We start from the raw sequence: 24,105 nt of genomic DNA, 5'->3' as shown, positions 1-24,105 counted from the left end.
GCAGATTCCGATTCGAGGGTCTGGAGTGGGACCTGGGATTCTGCATTTCTAACAAGCTCCCAAGCAGTACCCACGTTGCTGGTCCTCCTTCCACAGTTTAGAAGAAGATTGCACACCTCCTCTCATGGGCATCTTTAACCATTTCTTATTTCTGTGTTCATTTTCCTCCGTCTATACTCAAACATGCTTATCCTAAAAGTACTTTTCATCCACGTCCCATTCAACAAACGTCCCTGACCTTCATTCAACTTTTATTTTGTATGTTAGTCACTGATGCCCACAAACTACCTTTTTTGTTGTTGTTGAAGTATATAGTTGATTTACAATGTTGTGTTAGTGTCAGCAAAGTGATTCAGATATATATCTATTCTTTTTCAGATTCTTTTCCCTTATAGGTTATTACAAAATATTGAGTAGAGTTCCCTGCGCTATACGGTAGGTCCTTGTTGGTTATCTGTTTTATATATAGTAGCGTGTATATGTTAATCCCAAACTCCTCATTTATCCCTCCCCTCCTTTCCCCTTTGGTAATCATGTTTGTATTCTATATCTGTGGGTCTATTTCCGTTTTGTAAATAAGTTCATTTGTATCTTTTTTTTTTTTTTTAGATTCCACATATAAGCGATATCATATATTTGTCTTTGGCCTACTTCAGTTAGTATGATAATCTCTAGGTCTATCCATTTTGCTGCAAATGGGAAAAAAAACAAAAACAAAAAAACCCAGAAAACTACCTTTAGAACAAACACCACAATCATTCTTTTCTCCATCAGCTGAACTAGTGTTTTGAGCTGCCCACAAGGGGCACTGCCTGCCCATCAGTAGTTCAGGTTAGGCAGCAGGGTTGGTAGAGCTGTGGAACTGCATGATTACATGGACATGTTGTTAAAAATGGATGGGAACTGGAAAAATTAAATTGCAGGTGGTGACCAGAAGCCTAAGTCTCAAACAGAGCACAAGTGATACAGCAATAGCCATGATTAAGTAGGCCAAAATGAAATAAAAATGAAAACTCTTTGGCCTTAGTAGAGGCTTCAGGACAATCAGCTGTGTTTGTTTATGAAAAACAAGAAAATTAAGACCTTGTCTGATTCCAAGAAACAGATTGAATATTAATTCTAAAGCCAAGTTATTATTGGGTGATTTATAATATTTATTAATTGCACCTTGAACAGAGCTCTGTCTCATCGTAGGTCACCTCCACACACAACTCTGGCAAAAAAGTCTCTTAAGCAATGGTATTGCACATAGCACACAGTAAGAAAGGGTGTATTCCTGTATGATGGAATCTAGTAGGATGCCATTTTAAATCACATACATGTATATAGTTTATTTGTAAATTTGGATAAAGACATATATGGAAGGGTGTTCACCAAACTACTGAGTTATTTTTACAGTAAAGTAGGGCTGCTGTTGAGAGGGGACCCCATGGAGGAGATATCTAGGTTCTGGTCAATATGATGGGAGAAATAACAACTTCATATGAGAAACAGAGACAGTGTTTATTACATTTGTCCTATTCACCAGGGGCCTCCCTTTGATAACTCATTACCTACTGTTACCATTATTGGAAAGAAAGCCTATTTTGGAGATGGGTTAATGAGTTGGAGTTCAAATGCCAAAGCCAGACTACCTGGGTTCAAATTTTAGGCCTATCACTCACTAGCCATGTAAACTTGAATCCATTACTTCATGCAGTGGAATGCTCAAGATTGAGTGGGACAAGACCTTGAAATAGACGACATGAAGAACTCAAAGCCTCAAACTGATTCAATTATCCATGTAATTCCTGTGCCCACATAACACAGGTAATGCAAACGACGGTAGCAAGATTTAAAGCCAATTCACTGATCTCCAGTGTTATTTGGCATTTATGCACAGGAATAGCTCTTTCTAAAAAATAATTGGCTGGTTCTGAGTAAAGAATATACCCAAGGATGTTGGGAAGGGCCTGGCTTAGGTCAGTGACATGAGATCCTAAGGAAGCCCCTTTCTCCCCAACCTATGCCCTGTCCCACACAAGAATAAAAGAGAACCCTCAAGCACCATTTTAAAGATGCAGATCAGGTGATAACACAGAGAGTTACTTATGACATAATAGAAGAAGAAAAAGCAAATTTACAATAGCATCTAATGGTATCCTTTCAAAATTATATATGTGTATAAAATGTATTTGAAAGTATGCATATAGAGATATCTGGGAAGTATCATGTCTCTCCTTTCCATGCAGCCTTCCCTCAGAAACCCAGGAACACTCCTGCCTCTTAGCTTTTAAACCCTTTTCTGCACTTTGTCAGTGACTTATACCCCCTAGAGTTTCAGGGAGGTACCTCAACAGCCACAGCAGTAAAAGAGGGGGCCTCGGAAAATAGGACCACGATTCCACCCAACACTTGCTTCACACAGGACATCTCCCCTTTCATCCGTCACAGTTCTTGGACTTCTACCTATGATTTCATCTGAAAAAATGTTTTCCACAGCTAAAGTAAGTGTGAACATCATTGGCCGTAACATTAACATGGTACTTTCTTTACAACGTTTCCAATGATATAGTCTTATATAACATTACAGGTGATCTTTTCACCAAAGTGCATGCTGTTTCCCCAGAATTTCTTCACAGATCTGACAGGCCCTTCCTACTTCCTTGATTCTCCCACAATTTCTAGACTATCTTCATACCTTTTGTTGAATGATTGAAGAGTTCTTTCACTAGGACATCCATCTTTAGGGGAGACTGTCAACTAACCAACACCCCACAAAGTTCCATCAAAGACTAGGACTCAGTGGTCTACAAATCTCCACTGGCTCTGCCCATGACACCTGAAATCCTGTCTTACTATTATCTCCCACCCCAAATGCACCTCCTTTTCAGAAGCATTTCCTGAAGCTATCAACAACCATTCTTCAAATGACATTTGATACCAAGGAATTACCAAATACAATATTATGCTCAAAAGTAAAGTAACTACATGGGCCTGGCTAAACTTAAACATCAGATACAGAAGAATAAAGAACTGGGCTGTCCAATTTGGAAACCATTAGCCACATGTGATTATTTCTACTTAAATAATTTAAATCAAATAAAATTTAAAATTCAGTCCCTCAGTTGTCCTAACCACATTTCAAGTGTTGAATAGCCACATGTGGCTAGTGGCTCCCATACTGGACAACGCAGATACAGAACATTTCCATCATCACACAAAGTTCTATAGGACAGCATTGATATAAAGGCCAACAAGCTTAACGTTTCATAAAGTGTTCTGAAGAACACTAGCCTGGTAAGATACCATGACTCTGGGCAAATTAATCTGGAAATTTCTGCATCCTAAACCCCCTGCTTTACATATTACAATATTAATATTATAAAACTCCAAGAATGGGGTGCTGCAGGATCGTGACGAGTTACAGCGGGGATAAGGGAGGATGAGGGTGTCGGCTACTTCTTTTAGATGCTAGGGAAGGCAGCTGGACCTGGATCCAAAACAGGCTCTCCATATCGACCAGGCCCAGAGGACTGTCCAGCTGGAGGACTGCTCAGAGCACAGAAGGGTGGCCACCCTGTGCCTTTGGATTGGAGAATTTAACCCATTTACATGTAAGCCATGTGGCTGACAGGGTCTTGGTGCTCTGGCCAGGTGTCAGGTCTGAGCCTCTGAGGTGGGAAAGCCGAGTTTAGGACATTTGACCACCAGAGACTTCCCAGCCCCACATAATATCAATCGGTGAGAGCTCTCCCAGAGATCTCTGTCTCAGCGCTAAGACCCAGCTCCACTCAACGACCAGCAAGCTCCAGTGCTAGACACCCCATGCCAAACAACTAGCAAGACAGGAACACAACCCCACCCATTAGCAGAGAGTCTGCCTAAGATCATAATAAGTTCACAGACAAACCAAAACACACCACCAGATGCAGTCCTACCACCAGAAACACAAGATCCAGCCTCATCCACCAGAACACAGGCACCAGTCCCCTCCACCAGGAAGCCTACACAACCCACTGAACCAACCTTACCCAATGGGGGCAAAACAACAGGAACTACAGGAACTACAAAAACAACAGGAACTACAAACCTGCAGCCTGTGAAAAGGAGACCCCCAAAACAGTAAGTTAAGCAAAATGAGAAGACAGAGAAATATGCAGCAGATGAAGGAGCAAAGTAAAAACCCACCAGACCAAACAAATGAAGAGGAAATAGGCAGTCTACCTGAAAAAGAATTCACAGTAATGATAGTAAAGGTGATCCAAAATCTTGGAAATAGAATGGAGAAAATACAAGAAATGTTTAACAAGGAGCTAGAAGAACTAAAGAGCAAACAAACAATGATGAACAACAAAATAAATGAAATTAAAAATTCTCTAGAAGGAATCAATAGCAGAATAACTGAAGCAGAAGAATGGATAGGCGACCTGGAAGATATAATAGTGGAAATAACCACCGCAGGGCATAATAAAGAAAAAAGAATGAAAAGAATTGAGGACAGCCTCAGAGACCTCTGGGACAACATTAAACGCAGCAACATTCAAATTATAGAGGTCCCAGAAGAAGAAGAGAAAAACAAAGGAACTGAGAAAATATTTGAAGAGGTTATAGTTGAAAACTTCCTTAATATGGGAAAGGAAATAGTCAGTCAAATTCAGGAGGAACAGAGAGTACCATAAAGGATAAAACCAAGGAGAAACACTCCAAAACACATATTAATCAAACTATCAAAAATTAGGTACAAAGAAAAAATATTAAAAGCAACAAGGGAAAAGCAACAAATAACATACAAGGAAATCCCCATAAGGTTAACAGCTGATCTTGCAGCAGAAATTGTGCAAGCCAAAAGGCAGTGCAGGACTTATTTGAAATGATGAAAGGGAAAAACCTACAACCAAGATTACCCTACCCAGCGAGGATCTCATTCAGACTCGACAGAGAAATTAAAATTTTTAAAGAGAAGCAAAAGCTAAGAGAAGTCAGCACCACCAAACCAGCTTTACAACAAATGCTAAAGGAACTTCTCTAGGCAGGAAACACAAGAGAAGGAAAAGACCTACAATAACAAACCCAAAACAATTAAGAAAATGGTAATAGGAACATACATATCAATAATTACCTTATATGTAAATGGATTAAATGCTCCAACCAAAAGACATAGGCTGGCTGAATGGATACAAAAACAAGACCCTTATATATGCTGTCTACAAGAAACCCACTTCAGACCTAGGGACACATAAAGACTGAAAGCGAGGGGATGGAAAAAGATATTCCATGCAAATGGAAATCAAGAGAAAGCTGGAGGAGCAATTCTTATATCAAACAAAATAGGCTTTAAAATAAAGACTATTACAAGAGACAAAGAAGGACACTACATAATGACCCAGGGATCAGTCCAAGAAGAAGATATAACAATTGTAAATGTTTATATTTATAAATATTTATAAACATAAGGCAAATCCTAACAGCCATAAAAGGGGAAAGAGTAACACAATCATAGTAGAGGACTTTAACACCCCACTTTCACCAAAGGACAGATCATCCAAAATGAAAATAAATAAGGAAACACAAGCTTTAAATGACACATTAAACAAGATGGATTTAATTGATATTTATAGGACATTCCAACCAAAAACAACAGAATACACTTTCTTCTCAAGTTCTCATGGAACATTCTGCAGGATAGATCATATCTTGGGTCACAAAGCAAGCCTTGGTACATTTAAGAAAACTGAAATCATATTAAGTATCTTTTACGACCACAATGTTATGAGACTAGATATCAATTACAGGAAAAAATCTGTAAAAAATACACACACATGGAGGCTAAACAACACATTACTTAATAACCAAGAGATCACTGAAGAAATCAAAGAGGAAATCAAAAAATACCTAGAAACAAATGACAATGAAAACACGACGACCCAAAACCTATGGGATGCAGCAAAAGAAGTTCTAAGACGGAAGTTTATAGCAATACATCCTACCTTAAGAAACAAGAAACACCTCAAATAAACAACCTAACCTTACACCTAAAGCAATTAGAGAAAGAGAACCAAAAAAACGCCGAAGTTAGCAGAAGGAAAGAAATCATAAAGATCAGATCAGAAATAAATGAAAAAGAAATGAAGGAAACGATGGCAAAGATCAATAAAACTAAAAGCTGTTTCTTTGAGAAGATAAACAAAATTGATAAACCATTAGCCAGACTCATCAAGAAAAAAAGGGAAAAGACTCAAATCAATAGAATTAGAAATGAAAAGGGAGAAGTAACAACTGACACTGCAGAAATACAAAAAAAGGATCGTGAGAGATTACTACAAACAACTCTATGCCAATAAAATGGACAACCTGGAAGAAATGGACAAATTCTTAGAAATGCACAACCTGCCGAGACTGAACCAGGAAGAAATAGAAAATATGAACAGACCAATCACAAGCACTGAAATTGAAACTGTGATTAAAAATCTTCCAAAAAAAAAAGCCCAGGACCAGATGGCTTCACAGGTGAATTCTATCAAACATTTAGAGAAAAGCTAACACCTATCCTTCTCAAACTCTTCCAAACTATAGCAGAGTGAAGAACACTCCCAAACTCATTCTACGAGGCCACCATTAATTACCCTGATGCCAAAACCAGACAAAGATGTCACAAAGAAAGAAAATTACATGCCAATATCACTGATGAACATAGATGCAAAGATCCTCAACAAAATACTAGCAAACAGAATCCAACAGCACATTAAAAAGATCATTCACCATGATCAAGTGGGGTTTACCCCAGGAATGCAAGGATTCTTCAATATACGCAAATCAATCAATGTGATACACCATATTAACAAATTGAAGGAGAAAAACCATATGGTCATCTCAATAGATGCAGAGAAAACTTTTGACAAAATTCAACACCCATTTATGATAAAAACCCTGCAGAAAGCAGGCATACAGGGAATTTACCTCAACATAATAAAGGTCATATATAACAAACCCACAGCCAACATCATTCTCAATGGTGAAAAACTGAAACCATTTCCACTAAGATCAGGAACAAGACAAGGATGCCCAGTCTCACCACTATTATTCAACATAGTTTTGGAAGTTTTAGCCACAGCAATCAGAGGTGAAAAAGAAATAAAAGGAATCCAAATCAGAAAAGAAGAAGTAAAGCTGTCACTGTTTGCAGATGACATGATACTATACATAGGGAAGCGTAAAGATGCTACCAGAAAACTACTAGAGCTATTCAATGAATTTGGTAAAGTAGCAGTATACAAAATTAATACACAGAAATCTCTTGCATTACTATACACTAATGATGAAAAATCTGAAAGAGAAATTAAGGAAACACTCCCATTTACCATTGCAACAAAAAGAATAAAATTTCTAGGAATAAACCTACCTAAGGAGACAATAGACCTATATGCAAAAAACTATAAGACACTGATGGAAGAAATTAAATATGATACAAATAGATGGAGAGGTATACCATGTTCTTGGATCGGAAGAATCAACACTGTGAAAATGACTAAACTACCCAAAGCTATATGTACAGATTCAGTGCAATCACTGTCAAACTACCAGTGGCATTTTTCACAGAACTAGAACAAAAGTTTTCAGTTTGCGTGGAAACACAACAGACCCTGAATAGCTAAAGCAATCTTGAGAAAGAAAAATGGAACTGGAGGAATCTGGCCCCCTGACTTCAGACTATACTACAAAGCTACAGTAAGCAAGACAGTATGGTACTGTCACAAAAACAGAAATATAGATCAATGGAACAGGATAGAAAGCCCAGAGATAAACCCACACACATATGGTCACCTTATCTTTGATAAAGGAGGCAAGAATATACAGTGGAGAAAAGACAGCCCCTTCAATAAGTGGTGCTGGGAAAACTGTACAGCTACATGTAAAAGAATGAAATTAGAACACTCCCTAAAACCATACACAAAAACAAACTAAAAATGGATTAAAGACCTAAATGTAAGGCCAGGCACTATAAAACTCTTAGAGAAAAACATAGGCACGACACTCTATGACATAAATCACAGCAAGATCTTTTTAGACCCACCTCCTAGAGAAATGGAGATAAAAACAAAAATAAACAAATGGGACCTAATGAAACTTAAAAGCTTTTGCACAGCAAAGGAAAACATAAACAAGACGAAAAGACAACCTTCAGAATGGGAGAAAATATTTGCAAACGAAGCAACTGACAAAGCATTAATCTCCAAAATATACAAGCAGCTCATGCAGCTCAACATCAGAAGAACAAACCCAATCCAAAAAATGGGCAGAAGACCTAAACTCTCATTTCTCCAGAGAATATATGAAGACTGACAACAAACACATGAAAGGATGATCAATATCACTAATCATTAGAGAAATGCAAATCACAACTACAATGGGGAATCACTTCACACCAGTCAGAATGGCCATCATCAAAAAATCTACAAACAAAAAATGCTGGAGAGGGTGTGGAGAAAAGGGAACCCTCTTGCATCGTTGGTGGGAATGTAAGTTGATACAGCCACTATGGAGAACAGTATGGAGGTTCCTTACAAAACTAAAAATAGAACTACCATATGACCTGGCAATCCCACTACTGGGCATATACCCTGAGAAAACCATAATTCAAAAAGAGTCACGTATCACAATGTTCATTGCCACACTATTTACAGTAGTCAGGATATGGAAGCAACCTAAGTGTCCATCGACAGATGAATGGATAAAGAAGATGTGGCACATATGTACAATGCAATATTACTCAGCCATAAAAAGAAACGAAATTGAATTATTTGTAGTGACGTGGATAGGCCTAGAGTCTGTCATACAGAGTGAAAGAAGTCAGAAAGAGAAAAACAAATGCTGTACGCTAACACATATATATGGAATCTAAAGAAAAAAAAAGATTCTGAAGATACTAGGGGCGGGACAGGAACAAAGACGCAGATGTAGAGAATGGACTTGAGGACACGGGGAGGGGGAAATGTAAGCTGGGACAAAGTGAGAGAGTGGCATGGACATATATCCACTACCAAATGTAAAATAGATAGCTAGTGGGAAGCAGCCACATAGCACAGGGAGATCAGCTCGGTGCTTTGTGACCACCTAGAGGGGTGGGATAGGGAGGGTGGGAGGGAGATGCAAGAGGGGGGAAATATGGGGATATATGTATACGTATAGCTGATTCACTTTGTTATACAGCAGAAACTAACATACCATTGTAAAGCAATTATACTCCAATAAAGATGTTAAAAAAAAAAAACAACTCCAAGACTCATGCTCTAGCATGAAATAGATCTGAGTTTGAATACCAGCTGTGCCACTGATTTAACAATGTGAACTTGAGCAAGCTCCTTCACTTTTTTTGTTTGTTTGTTTGTTTTATTGGAGTATATCTGCTTTCCAATGCTGTGTTAATATCTGCTGTACAACGAAGTGAATCAGCTATATGTATACATGTATCTCCTCCCTCTTGGACCTCCCTCCCATCCCCCCATCCCACCCCTCTAGGTCATCACAGAGCACCCAGCTGAGCTCCCTGTGCTATACAGCAGGTTCTCACTAGCTACCTATTTTGCACAGGGTAGTGTATATGTGTCAAAATTCTAATCTCCCAATTCGTCCAACCCTAGTTTCTTCATTTGATAAATGGGAACAGAACTCCTTAGTATTGTCATGAGAATGAAATGAGATAATACATGTAAAATTTAGCAAAGTGCTTCACAAATAGTAAAGTCTCAACAAATGGAAGCTTTGGTTATTATTTTTTATTTGGCTATATATTTTTTAAGGTGCAAGAAGTCCTATTTAACACAGCATATACCAAATTTACTACCACCAAACTTTTTTAGAATACATGGAGCAGAGAAAAATAACTTCCCAAAAGACATCTGTTCCTAATCCCAGGAACCTGTCAATATTCACCTTACCTGACCAAAGGAACTTTGCAGATATGATTAAGGTAAGGATTTGGAGATGGAGAAATTATCCTGGATTATGCGGTGGGCCCAGTGTAATCACAAAGGTCCTTTATATAAGGAGGAAGTGGTAGGGTCAGAAGCCAGAGTCAGAGAAGGATATGGGACGAAAACAGAAGTTAGAGAAAGAGAGAGAGAAAGATGAAGATGATTTGCTGCTGGCTTTGCAGATGAAGGAAAGGGCGAGGAGCCAGGAACTGTGGGTGACCTCTAGAAGCTGGAAAAGACTCCCCTAAAGCCTCCAGAAAGAATGCAGGCCAGCTGTGACCTTTATTTTAGGACTCTCAATCTCCAGGACTATTGCATGTGTTGTTTCAAGCTGGTAAATTCATGGTAATTTCAGTAGCAGCAACAAGAAACTAAAACAGAACACCTGAAAACATCTTTCAATATACTGATGTCCTGTTGGGAGCCTGATCTGGTGGGAAGAACTGGAACTAGAATCAGGAATCCAGGGTCTCTCTCAGTTCAGTAACTAACAAGTTTTGTAACTACCAGAAAGTCAAAACCTCTGGGGTGCTTCAGTTTCTTCTACAAAATGATGACATTATCACCTCTTTTACCTAATATTAAAATTTTTTATGAAGGTAAACATTATAGACGTTACAAGAATAAACCGAACTTCCATATCTCAACTTCTCAATTACAACTACTGAATAAGGGGTAAAATAATGCATATAGTGGAAAGTTTTAAACTTTTAGAAGAATTTCCTGAACTTTCAACAAGGATTTGTGAGAGACCGAAAAGTGTTAAAAGGTTTTGTTTTAATGCACTGAGCAGAAAAGCTGATTGACAGTATTTTGTACCCAGGTTGAAACATTTGAAATCAAATTCAACCCCTCCTTCTTTTCCATCCAAACATTTTTTCTTTCCAGGATTTGGAATATGATATTATTGAGGATTTAAAAAAAATATTTTTTTTTTACTTTTTTTCCTCCCAAGAGTAAACATGAAGGGCAAGACCTACAGACACAAGAGCTGCCTCTCCCATTTTAAAAACGAGGGCAAAGTCGGGGACTTAGGGATGGTGGTGTACCCTCCTTTCTAATAGGCCCCCGGGAAACTGCGTTAGCGTGAGATCTCTGAACACAGCACATTCCCTCCCCAGCCCATCTAGTCCTGGGATGTCTGAGACGTGTGCAACGATGCCACACCACCTGCTGGATTCAGTAGTCATGGAAACAACTCTAGGCAGTGCTGAAGACAGCATCACATCTACACTAGCCACTTAGGATGGGCAAGAATGTGAAAAGAGTAAAATACCAAAAACCACTGAATTGTACATTCAATGGGTGAAGCATATGGTATGTGAATTATATCTCTATAAAGCTCTTTTTTTAAAAAAAAAGTGTGAAAAAAATTCACTGTACGAGGTGGATATAGCAATAAATTTTTGATTTTTTTTTTAACAACTAGAGTTTCCTCTAAATGACGGGACACGTCATTCAGTAAGAACACACAGCAAACTGTACCCTGAAAAAACATGCATCCAAAGCATGATTTTAACCATTCTGGGCCCATATATATATGTTAGTCCTTTACTTGCTGTTCTCCTAGGACTATGGCCTCTACAAAAAGCAGACTGTCATCTTCACTGTGGTGAAATCAACCCTGAGACAGTTCTCTCTAGGGTCATTTTGGACAATCAGTGCCTCTCATTACATTACAACAAAACTCAGAGCTTCAATTACAATTTGCATTCTAACAATGTAAAAAGCAAACAAACTCTTGCAACGAAAAAAAAACGTAAAAAAAAATACATCATCATATTAACCACAGCTGTGTTTTGATAGGACAAGAAATTTGTTTTTTTCAAGAAAAGCAAGTTTAAGTTCTACATAAGCTGGTGCAATGCAACTACCTTATGTTCTCACCATCTTCTTGTTTTCCAAAGGGGCTTCGCATCTACATCCAAATTTTATCCTCCATAAAGTCAAAACACAAGTTATTAACAAAGGCAAAAAACCCAGCAGGAAAAAGTCCAAGACAGTATGAAGAACAAAAGGTATCCACCTAGCAGCTGAGATTCCTGGATCCCAGCTGGTGCCCAGCTACCAAGGAACCAAGTGACCTAGAACAGGTCACTTACGCTTTCTGAGCATCTGTCTCCCAATCTGGAAAATGAAGTTGTGACACAGACAATCCGAAAGGGTCCCTTGCAGATCTAACAGTCTCATTTTGTAAGGAAGGGTTCAGATCTCCTGACTCCCAGTCTGTGGAATGTGAAATAGACAGGCCATCCAGTGTGGAAACGTGTGCTAACACATAATAAATGGTTATTGATGTTAAATAACATGACAAGATAATGATCTATGTTTCCAGACTTGCCCGCTTTGTAACTAACAGCACAATCCATCTACTTCCATCATCTTCCCCACAGTGGACTTAAGAGCTACCTAACCAACAGCAGAAGCAGGAGGGAGAGGGAAGGGGCTGTCTTGTAGGAGCGGCCACTCAGACCCAGCCAGACTTACCCAACACTTTCCTTAGAGATGGAGTGTCACTCAGCTTTGCACCCGCAGCCTGGAACGACACTCCAAGACACCGGATACGAAATACTGGGACAGGTCACTCAGGAAGGCCGCACAGCAAAAGATACTCCACAAAAACAAGGAACTGTGGTCCAGAAAGGAGCACCGTCAGAGGACTGGAGAAAGGAAGCTTCAGCAAAGCAAGACTGTTGTCAAAGAAGGAACCACCAACTGTGTATTACTGACCTTGGGAGTGGGAGCGCAGGGTGGTAAAGTGCGTGCACATCTGAGAGCTCAGTTCTCTACTGCCCACGGAGACGGAACTGAGCATGCTCTACAAGCCAACAAAGCGCAGCTGGTCAAGAAGCCCCACCTGACCCACTCTGCTCCTCCCTGAGCTCCGCCTGCAACCTTCAGAACCTGAAAATCCACAGGTGGAAGGAGGTTACTCTTAGAACCCGAAAGCCAGCCATGCTGACTTCTCTGATGAGAAGCAGCTGTTCACTTGTGTGTTCGCTCCAGGCGCCCCTCGCGCAGGCATCGTCAGCTGGTATCTTGCAGCGCAGTCATTGCAACTTCTTGCGTGTTCACCTCTCCAACTACATGGTAACTCCTCTAGAAAAGGGACCCTTCTACCACAGTGGGTTCCCAGGGGTTGGCATTGTGTTTGGCCCAGGGGAAGTGGCTCAGCAAATATTCACTGAAAGAAAAATACACGAGATCTGGGTTAGCGCCCCAGGAGCCTGGGTGGGTGAGCCAGGCACATGCCTGCTTGAGGCATTGGAGACAGATACTTCCAGGGGTGGGGTGGCCTGAGAGCGAGAGGAAACCCAGGGATCCCCTTCTTCTCTCTCCACTGATGGATTTAGAGCCCCTATTTCTCTTCCAGGACTCATGGAACATCTCCCCTCCAGAACTCAAGGGTCTAGGGCCCTTGGCTCCCTCCTAGGACCAAGGGATCCCAGACTCTAATTCCACACCCCACACCTGCTTCACATAAGGTCCAAGCTCTGATCCTAGGCCCTCAGCTTCTCTCCTGGACCCAGGCATCATCCAGGCTTCCAATTCCCATTCAGGACTGGGGGACCCAAGGTACCCATTCCCCCTACAGGACTGAGGGATCCCAGACAGCCAGCTCCCACTGTAGACCCAGGAATCCCATATACCTATGTAGCTGGGATCCTCTCTTGGACCCAGGTGTCAGAAGCACCCAGCTCCTCTTAGACCCAGGGTGTTCCAGGTTCCCAACTTACTGCCTAGACCAAGGTATATCAGGTCCCCAGCTCCTGTCCTAGACTCACAATGCCAGGTCCCCAGAAAAGAAGAAAAGAAAAATACGCAGACTTTATATTCCCAGTGCCAAAGGGCTCAATACATGCTTGTTGAAGTGACCAATTTCACAATCGCAATGCTTAGAGAACAGTGAGTATCCCACAACGTCCTTAGTGGGGCAGGACAGCACACAGCTTACGAACACCAGCTCTGGAACCCCGACTTGGGGCTCAGACCCATGGGGGTCTCTATACCAACTCTCTCATCTACTAGCTGTGTGATCTGCATTCCCACGGGTGAGTTATTCACCTCTTTATGCCCCAGGGTCATCATCTGTAAGAAGGGGATAGGAATAGTATCTCCAGGAGCTATCGTGAAGACTCAGGACATAGAAAGCTTAGCACAGAAGTTGGCACTGAGGACTCACTCAATAAATGATTTTCATTATCTCCCCTTCCCTGGAACTGAGCTATAGGATAAACTTTACCTACTTTACTCTAGTTTAAGTAAACTAGTTTACTCTAGTTTAAGAGCTCACACCTAGTTCTGCTTTTATCAGAAGCCACTTAACAATCTTGGCCACTAATTTGCTTTGCCTGGGTTCTTTTGAGGATTAAGTTGTCTGAGGTCCCTTGTAACTTAAAATTAAAAAAAAAAAACAAAAAAAAGGAGGTCTATGGCTCAGATTTTCCATTGTTTTGTTACTGTTTCTCAGTTTCCAAGGGTTACCTCTTGGCATCATCACTGTGGGTGGCGTCCCTGTCAGGGAAAGGAAAAGTAGCCTGGAACCCAGCTGAGGTATTTGGATGTGATGGCTGCCCTGCTGCTAGTGTCTTGGCAGGGAAGCAGAGGGGGAAGGCTATGATGAAAGCCCATTTCCAAGCTGGGGAAGCCAGGCAACAGGGGCAGCAAGTTCTGAATCCCAGCATTCTGGGTCTCCCTTCTCCCCACTGTCCTTTCCCACCTAGTACTGTCCTTTGGCTTGGTCCTTCTAGGTCACAATCTCTCCCTGGCTCCATATATATATTTTAATCACAGTTTCAGAATGGAATGTCCCCTCATACTGGAGGCTACTCAGCATTCTAAGAGCAAAAACATCTGCTCTTTACCTTTTCTCCATCCCAAATAACTTAAAAAAAACCCAACAGTTTTATTGAGGTATGATTTACATACCATAAAAATCATTCGTTTTCAGTGTACAATTCAAGGTTTTCAGTACATTTACAGAGTTCTATAACCATCCCCACGATCCCAATTGAGAACATTTTCCTCACCCCAAAAAAGGTCCTTTGTGCCCATTTGCAGTCACTCCCATGTCCCACCCCTAGCTCCAGGGAAACACTATTCTACTTTCCATCTCTATAGATTTGCCTTTTCTGGACATTTCATATAAATGGAATCTCACAATACGTCATCTTTGTGTCTGGCTTCTTTCCACTGGCATAGGATTTGTGAGGTTCCTCCATGTTGTAGTATTTATTCCTTTATATTGCTAAATAGTAGCCCGTTGTATGAATACATCCGTTTCTTTATCCATTCACCAACTGGTGGATAGTTGAGTTCTTTCCAGCATTTTGGGGTGAGGGTAAGGGGTTGTTTCCAGTTTTCATCCCAAACACTCTGAGTCTTTTTTCCGTATTGTACTTCTCCAACCACCTCACCTGTATCATTTTTCCCCAGGATCCCTTCTATCAAATAAGAAAGAGGCAACTCCCCAAAATAAATAAAAATAAGGAAACCTAACAAATGTCCACCACGCATATAATTTAATCCTGTATTTTAGATGAATATGCTATCAAGAAAGATCAAAATAACTTGAATTCATAATGTAAATAAGAAAAATTCATATGATGTAATTCTTCTTTTAGGTTGGCTAAGTTACACTTATCGTTTAAATGGAAATGATGTTAAAACAAAGAGCAGATACAAGCTACATATTACATTTGTCAAATATCTAGATGCACAAGTGCTGATATATCAAAAGACAAACAGAAACTTGGACTGGTTAATGAGGGTTGCCAAAGGAGAGAATTCCTTTTTGCTAGAAGCACATAGTCTCGTTTTGATTTTTATATCTAATGATAATCCAGGAAGAAAACTCAAAAATTCATTTCCAATTCTCAAATGGTTCAGAAAACAATACGTATGTTTATGTGTGTATATATATGCAAGTGTGTGTGTGTGTGTGAGTGTGCACACAAACTGTTAATAATTAGAAAATCAGAATGAAGTGTATAGGATAATTCTTTGTACTATTCTTGCTTTTTTTTTTCCTATAAGTTTGCAATTATTTCAAAACAAAAAGAATCAAACTTTCATGCTGTTAAAACCTCCTTGAATCATTTAGCTTTTTGTCTTCTGTATCTTCAGGAGCCTTGAGCATGCCAAGTTTATAAGCCCTAATGTAAAGTAGTATTTGTTTTCTGGTCCTGAACTCATCTCTTCCACATACATCAGGTAGGACTGGCTCTGCTGTAGCCTGTAATTCACAAAACATTCATTTGCTCTAAGTAGTACTCAACGTGTTTCTCTGCATACTGTCCCCCCCCCACCGTTTGCCTTCCTAGAAGATGGTGTGGGCCTCTTCACCCTCAAAAGTGGTTCTATTGAGGCTTAAGGATATTTCATTGTCCACAGCACTAACTGGGGGTTACCGTGAATTGCTGGGACAAGACATTACCCCCGTTTACTGTTTCATAGATACAGCTACTTCCTACAGGGAAAGGGAAAGAAAACAGAAAAGGTAACCCAGCACCACGGACAGCTTTCCTAATATTCACTACGTTTTTATTGAGTCAATACTTATTTGTTGAGTTCCGGGTCTTTGGGGAGATTTTAAATGTAATCCTTAGTTTCCAGAGAAAAACTGGTGAAAGCAGTTAGAACCAGAGCTCAGTCGTCAGACTCTGAGCTCAGCACACTTTCCATTATATGACACTAAGCATTTCTGATTCAGCACAGAGTAGGACACAAAATCCTTTCAATTCCACAAACCCTTTTCCCTGAACAATTCCAGCTCCTCTGACCTCCTCCAGAGTATCCTTCCACTGCCCATTATAAAATTTCAAGACTGGATCTAGAATCATTTTATCCAAGAAGTTTTTCTTTTCCCAACTTTAAAATGTCATTTTCTTTAAAATCTCATAAATGTCTTCTGCATAGAAATTATTTTCCTTTTATTTCACTTGTCAGTAAATCCTTTAGGAATTCTCTCTGAAAAGAAGCCTAATTCATCATTTGGTTGCTTTAATCACCATCACTTGTTTAAAAGTCTTATTGGTATGTAAACTCGTTCTAATGCAATGCTCCGAAATACCTCTAAGAAATTCGCGATAGACTAAACTTAGAGTAATCCATAATTAGATTTTAATAGGACTTCTCACCAGCAGCTTTTTTTCATTATCTAGCTCTGTGTGTTTGACTTCAGCCAGCCATTGATGGGGCTGAAGTGGTGGTGAGGGTTTGGTAAAAGAAGAGGAAGCTCATCCCTGCAGAGGGGAGGGGAAAAGCAGTGTTGGTTCTTCCTTTAAAAGTGCGGTTCCCCCAACCCGCATCATCATCATCCCCTGGGAACTTGTTAGAAATGCACATTCTAGGGCCCTCCCCCAGACCGCTGGATCAAGCCACGCAGGTGATTCTAATACGTGCCTAAGTGTAAAGGACTTGGTTATTCAGATGTGGTGTTTGCTGTATTACGGACGGAGGTCTAGCTTTAGAAACAGCTAGTTGAAAATAATTGCCTTAACTGGCTCTAGTGACCCCCCAGGAACATAACTCACTTACATGTATGTTCTCCTCATTTATCATTGATGGGTATCTTGGGGAGTTTTTTACTCCAAAGAGCTGACAATCTGATATTAGACTCGCTAATGAGCAGCAACCATGCTCTCCTGCTGCTTGTCACTCAGTGCAGGCAAGAGCTAGCACACGCAGCACAGAAGAGTCAAACTTCTTCCACAGTCTGCTCTCAGGAAATAAGCAAGAGGAGGGTCCAGAGGTGTCAGTTGACACTGACGATGATGTATTTACTTCCTACACAAAAGAGCCAAGGCAGAAAGACAAATAGAAGCTAACTTCTGCAAGTAGAAGCTGGATGGAAAGGGGTATGCTGACAGCTGCCTTGGCAGACTCCAACTCCAGCACCATGAACGGGTCCTTTGCTCACCTCCACTTTGCCGGTGGGTACCTGCCCTCTGACTCCAAGGACTGGAGGACCATAGTCCCAGCTCTCTTGGTGGCTGTCTGCCTGGTGGGCTTCGTGGGGAATCTGTGTGTGATTGGCATCCTCCTCCACAGTGCTTGGAAAGGAAAGCCATCCATGATCCACTCCCTGATTCTGAATCTCAGCCTGGCTGATCTCTCTCTCCTGATGTTTTCTGCACCTGTCCGAGCTACAGCATACTCCAAAGGTGTTTGGGATCTAGGCTGGTTTGTCTGCAAGTCCTCTGACTGGTTCATCCACACATGCATGGCAGCCAAGAGCCTGACAATCGTTGCAGTGGCCAAAGTATGCTTCATGTATGCTTGTGACCCAGCCAAGCAAGAAAATATCCACAACTGCACCATCTGGTCAGTGCTGGCAGCCATCTGGGCTGTGGCTAGCCTGCTACCCCTGCCAGAATGGTTCTTTAGCACCACCAGGCATCACGCAGGTGTGGAAATGTGCCTCATGGATGTACCCGCTATGGCCGAAGAGTTCATGTCAACGTTTGGTAAGCTCTACCCTCTCCTGGTATTTTGCTTTCCGTTACTCTTTGCCGGCTTTTATTTCTGGAGAGCTTATGGCCAATGTCAGAAACGAGGAACTGAGACTCAAAATCTTCGAAGCCAGATGCACTCAAAGCAACTCACAGTGATGTTGCTGAGCATTGCCATCACCTCCGCTATTCTGTGGCTCCCTGAATGGATAGCGTGGCTGTGGATGTGGCATCTGAAGGCCGGAGGCCCGGCCCCACCGCAAGGTTTTATAGCCCTGTCTCAAGTCCTAATGTTTTCCATCTCTTCAGCAAATCCTCTCATTTTTCTAGTGATGTCAGAGGAGTTCAAGGAAGGCTTAAAAGGCTTGTGGAAATGGATGATAACCAAAGAACATCCAACTGCTTCAGAGTCTCAGGAAACACCCGCTGGTAACTCACAGGTCCTTCGTGACAATGTTCCATCTCCAGAATCCCCATCATCCATACCAGAGAGAGATAAAACTGGCTCTCCCTCATCCAGCAAAGAGAAGGTTGAGAAGGCAGAGATTCCCATTCTCCCTGATGTAGAGCAGTTTTGGCATGAGAGAGACACGGTCCCTTGTGTACAGGACAATGACCCTATCCCCTGGGAACACGAAGATCAAGAGACAGGAGATGGTGATAAATAGTTTCAAAGCAAAACAAATTGCGATTACTGTTATTTATTTGTAATGCTGCTAATCAGTATTGTTGACTTTGCCATAAGAAACATAATAAAATTACCATTAGGAATTACAAAAATGCTTCGCAGTCTGCATTTCCAAAATGTGCAATTTGGTAAGTAGGACACCGTATTAGAATAACTATGTTATAACCTGGTTATCCAAAGAACTGTGTTGTTTGAAGATGCTTCTGTCACAAGTGATTAGAAAGGCCAGCTGTTTTGTCACTTGTCCACAATGCCTGTTTTACTGGGTAGTCCTTAGGACCAGCCATGTACTGGCTGGAGTGCAGCTTATCTGTCAAAGGTTCAATCTCTTTACGTTTAGTTTCTTCCTGAACCTGCTAACTCTAACTTCACCTATCAAACCTTATTGCACATAACCAGAGCTCAAAATCTTCTACTTGGGATTTTTAACACATAAATTTTAATGAGTTATCTTCATTTGCTTAAGAAATGTTCATTTACTTGATGAAAATCCATACAGAATTTCCATGACTGAAGGTTGAAGAATAAGGAACATCACCTTATTCCAATTCTGGGCTAATTTCAAACCATGGCTTATTTTGGCTAAGTTTAAGTAAATTCAGACTTTGCCTTATACTAAAATCTGCTTCACTGATCTTTTTAAAGCACCTCTGTGAGTCTTCAGTTTCTAAGTCTGGGGATTTTAGCAGCCTATCATGATATTCTATATTCTGATTTTGAGAAAGAACTTAAAGAACACCCTTAATTCTCTTCCCAATTAACTCCTCTTCCAAAGAGTAGCAGGAGACAATCTTCTACAAGTTGAAATCAATGTTTCTCCCAAAAACTTCTTTCTCTCAAGATAAACTATAAGCTATGTTATGGTTAACCATACCATTATGGTTAATGATAAAGGTATTAATTGGTGAATGTAACCCTCAAATATAAAGATGGTCATCTTTTTTGTTGAATGAGCATTAAACATAGCCCTAACACTGAACATGAACCGTGCCCAACTTTTAAAATACCTCAGGGTTTTTAAGTTACAAAGACTATCAAGAGTAACCCAAGGTGGGGTGGGGGTAGGGAGTGGGGGAAAAGAGAGAGAGGAAGAAAGGGAGGGAGGAAGAGAGAAAGAGAGTTAGCATGGAAAAGAGAAAATTCAATGGACATAAGACAGAGAATCTGGCTAATAGAAAACAAGGCAATGCAGAAAAAGCAATAAAATTAAATTCTGTGTTCCAAAACGTATTACCAGTATAATTTGAATAACAAGCAATAACTGTTCAATTTACAGCATGGTAAAGCATACCCAATAAAGCAATGATGATGATAACATTTCTTCCCCTATTAAATATAATAAAGACATTTATCCATGATTCTTGGTTACTCTAATGGAATTCTGGGATATTTTCACTGAGGGGTTCTCTCTGAAAAAAAAACAAAAAAACTGCATTTAGGGCAAGCAGTGGAGGAAATATAAAAATATGCTGTGGATGGAATTTTTTTTATGTACAGTCTGCGGGTTTTTTGGTTTATTCTTTATAAATGGTCATGATTTGTTTTAACACAGAAGGTGAGGCTTTTTGCCTTGGTTCATAACATATTTCATTTTAAGGCTCACAAGAGCACATACAGTTAATCCAAGTACCTAAAATACTGTCTTGTGAGACAATAGTTATATAATTGGATTACCTTTAAAACTGTGATGAACTATTTGAATTAAAGATTTCTATGTTCATTATCTATAGTAAATGCAGGATGTAAGCTTTCACTGTGTGACATTTTAACTTGTAAACAAATAAAAACAATTATGTTTTACTTCAGATAGTTTTGGAGACTTAAAGCTGTCTTTGTTTTGAATGCTGCTTTCGAAATCATCATCGCACAAGGGGGCTTTACGGGGAGGTCAGACCTTAACACTTGCACAGGTATCAGCGCGCCAACGAACCATGTATTTTTAAAGAGCTTGCTGATAAGCTCCAGATCAAAATGAAGATATTGAAACACGATGTAATTACAATGACCCTGTCATTAAGAACCTAATGGGGGGTAGGGGGGATAAATTAGGAGTTTGGGATTAATATACACACACTACTGTATATAAAACAGATAAACAACAAGGGCCTACTGTATAGCACAGGAAACTATACTCAATATCTTATAAGGTTAAATAAGGGAAAAGAACCTGAAAAAGTATATACATATGTATAACTGAATCACTCTGCTGTAACCTGAAACATGACACTGTAAATCAACTATACTTCAATTAAAAAAAAAAGAACCTAATATACAAAGTCCTCACTCCCTTTAAGAAATCTGCATAGAAAAGTTTGATTTACACCTTACGTGAAACATTAATTCCAAATACTTTAGGCAAAAGTAGGAAATTAAAATAGGTATCACCAAACCATTTTCTTCACACTTTTCTATGGTGAGAAATGGAACATAGTGAGTATGCAAACAATATATGTGGAATTCAGAATAACAAAATAAAGCATTCTAGAAACTTCACCTTTGTAGGACAGTCCTATTCTATAATAGTTGTGTTCCTTTGGGCACGCATTTTGTTTCACTTCTGACAAGCTTCAAAATCACTCAATGGATTTATTAAAAAAAAATCCTGTCAATTACCAATTTTATAGGTTAGACTTTAGTCAGATAACCCACTCCAGGTTTCTACATATAGAACTCACATCATTTCTGTGGTGCTTCATCATATATTTAAGCTAAGCACTAAGTCACAGAGATGTGACTGTATTTTTGTATGTGTGTGATGCATGTCTGGGTCTGTATGCATACAACAAATACAAATACCGTTGTCGCTTTTTTTAGGTTTTGTTGCAATCACAGCAGGTGTGCGGTAACAGGGAAAACAATTTATCCTGTTTACATATTTTTCTTAAACATTTTATTTATGTGGTAACTCAAACTAGAAATCTATGAAGGAATGAAATAGAGGGATCTTTTTAAACTGGGGAGGTAAAGCTAGAAAGAGCAATTGGGAATTAAAGGTAAGTTTCACGATATGATGTGCATGACACATTGAAAGGAGTCCAAAAAGGGATTCATCATCAATATGTTAATATAAAAGACAAACACAAGAAAACAGACAGACAGAAATCAGCATCTTCTTGCTATGAAGCAGTAAGATACTGCTAAGAGACCGAGCACCAAAATGGTTCTTCAAACTCCTTCCCTTTTATGATGCAGGCAATTTATTATATTCAAGCCTTTTAAAATGATGAGATTTTCAAAATTTAAACTTTCTTTGTGCCGAATTACATTTGCTGCTGCTTTTAAGAACAGGTTTAAAAGAAGTATTTATAAATTATATAACAATAATCATATACAATCCATGTATATAAAAAGGGTTGGTTTATTGTAGTTCAAATACATAAACTGAACATTCAAACATCTTAAAATTAAACTTTAGAAACAAAAATTTAACATTCAAATAGGAGTACAGTTTACAGGGAACACCCAAGAAAGGTAATTTGTTGTCTAATCCAGAATATTGATAAAGATCACTTAATGGTGAATAAAATGTTTTTAACCAGCAGTCCTAGTCTGGTCAACATGTTAGTTATGACCGTGGTTCCATACCTGAGAAGAAATTACTAAATAAATCTTCTCTTAGGCTAAACAACAAGACTTGGCCTATAATTCAAAGGGGATAATCAAAGCACATAACATAAGTGAACAAATAAAACTAAAGTGTTCTTTAGAGACAAAGGTAAAAGTATGTCCATTTTAATAATCTTAGCCTCTGGAAGATAAGAATTCAATTTTCAGTGTTTTGTCTTTTACCCGCTTTAAAAAACAAAATCAAAACAAAACAAACCCCAACTTAGGTTTTTTTGGAGTCTGTGGTATCTGCATCTTGCAAGTTCAAACCACAAATGCTCTTACGTCTTGCATGTATTATAACACTGCTAGAAAGAACGTCACCAAAAGTCACTGACTTCCACACCTCATAAAAGGATAATTTTTTAGCTTCAAGATTTTTAGATTTACTAGAGACAGCCTATATTTGAGTATGCAAGTCAGTCATGCCACACAAAGAAAAGCATAAATATTTCCAAAGTGTTCTCTGTTCAGAAACTGTTCACGGATGCTTCTCCTTCTGTTCATCAGATGGTTTTGCAATAGTTTGACTAATGCACATACATGTAAAAACCTGAAAATTGGCTCATGCAAGCGTTTTGAATTAACAGACACACCCCTGTGGAAGAGTATTCAGAATTATTTTGTTGATCGTCTTGTGGGCTCTGATGCTGTGGGAGGTGGGGGTGGACCCCGGCGATCCAGGTCATCCACATATGCCACAATCAGTTTGCGCCTCTCCTCTGGCACACAGTCTAGTACTAGATACCGTTTGTCATTCTGCAAAATTTTTTCTACATCTTTCAGGTGCTGATCAGATTCCTGGATTAGCTTTTTGGATCTGAAATAAGAAAAGAAGTCCAAGAATTACTGACTGCTGTTCATAGGTCTTTCAGAAATGAGCTGGAAATGTCCATCTAGTTCCTAATTGTGTTTCCATTTTTTTTTTTTTTTTTTTTTTTTTAAGAAAAATTCACTGCAGTGGTCACCTTTGTAAGTCGCCTCAGCAAAGACTCCAAGGAGTGAAAGGGCCTCAGAAACTGAATTACCCTCCCACCCCTACTGGTGGTCCCTCCAGATCAGGGCTGAGGGTGGGTGGGTAAATCTTGCCCGTGCTGTACCTGTTCTGTGGATGAACAGAGGACTTCAGTCTGCGGGGCTGCCAATCCCAGCATCTTTCACAAGCTTTCACTTTCACATCTTTCACTAAATTAACTATAAAAATGTAGAAAGAAGTCTTACTTCACATCTAATTTAAAAGCCCAAGCTGATGCAAAACATTAAGGATCCTGACCAAAAAATCCAATCACAAAATACCTAAAAACCACACCCTCAGCACTATCTATCCTCCCGTGCACATACCCTTCATTAAGATATTTCAAATTTTTCTCTTAAAAGAAGAAAAGCTGGAGCATGAAACAAAAAT

At 39.7% G+C, this 24,105-nt stretch overlaps 2 protein-coding genes across 7 annotated transcripts in view; one reads left to right on the top strand and one right to left on the bottom strand.

Annotated features, from left to right (window-relative positions):
• The first annotated feature begins 17,802 nt into the window (after window positions 1-17,802).
• Window positions 17,803-19,074, top strand: GPR151 (G protein-coupled receptor 151). Its single transcript, XM_029215595.1, has one exon. It carries the CDS (start codon window positions 17,803-17,805, stop codon window positions 19,072-19,074), a length of 1,272 nt encoding a protein of 423 aa, XP_029071428.1.
• A 3,360-nt stretch (window positions 19,075-22,434) lies between these two features.
• The window catches only part of TCERG1 (transcription elongation regulator 1), a 59,746-nt gene continuing 58,075 nt past the window's right edge, over window positions 22,435-24,105 (bottom strand). For 2 of the 6 annotated variants that reach the window (XM_029217141.1, XM_029217143.1), the window contains one exon: window positions 22,435-23,520. In XM_029217141.1, the coding sequence (XP_029072974.1) occupies window positions 23,319-23,520 (202 nt within the window). In that variant the 3' untranslated portion in view covers window positions 22,435-23,318. Of the gene's footprint in view, window positions 23,521-23,604; window positions 23,895-24,105 lie in introns of those variants that run through there. The other 4 variants (XM_029217144.1, XM_029217145.1, XR_003792705.1 and 1 more) reach the window with 3 other exon arrangements.

The sequence above is a fragment of the Monodon monoceros genome, unplaced genomic scaffold (assembly GCF_005190385.1).
Source record: "Monodon monoceros isolate NGI ecotype Baffin Bay Population unplaced genomic scaffold, NGI_Narwhal_1 Super_Scaffold_12, whole genome shotgun sequence".
In the NCBI taxonomy this organism is placed as follows: domain Eukaryota; kingdom Metazoa; phylum Chordata; class Mammalia; order Artiodactyla; family Monodontidae; genus Monodon; species Monodon monoceros.
Note: the sequence above shows the minus strand (reverse complement) of the source record. Positions and strands in the feature narration are given on the sequence as shown.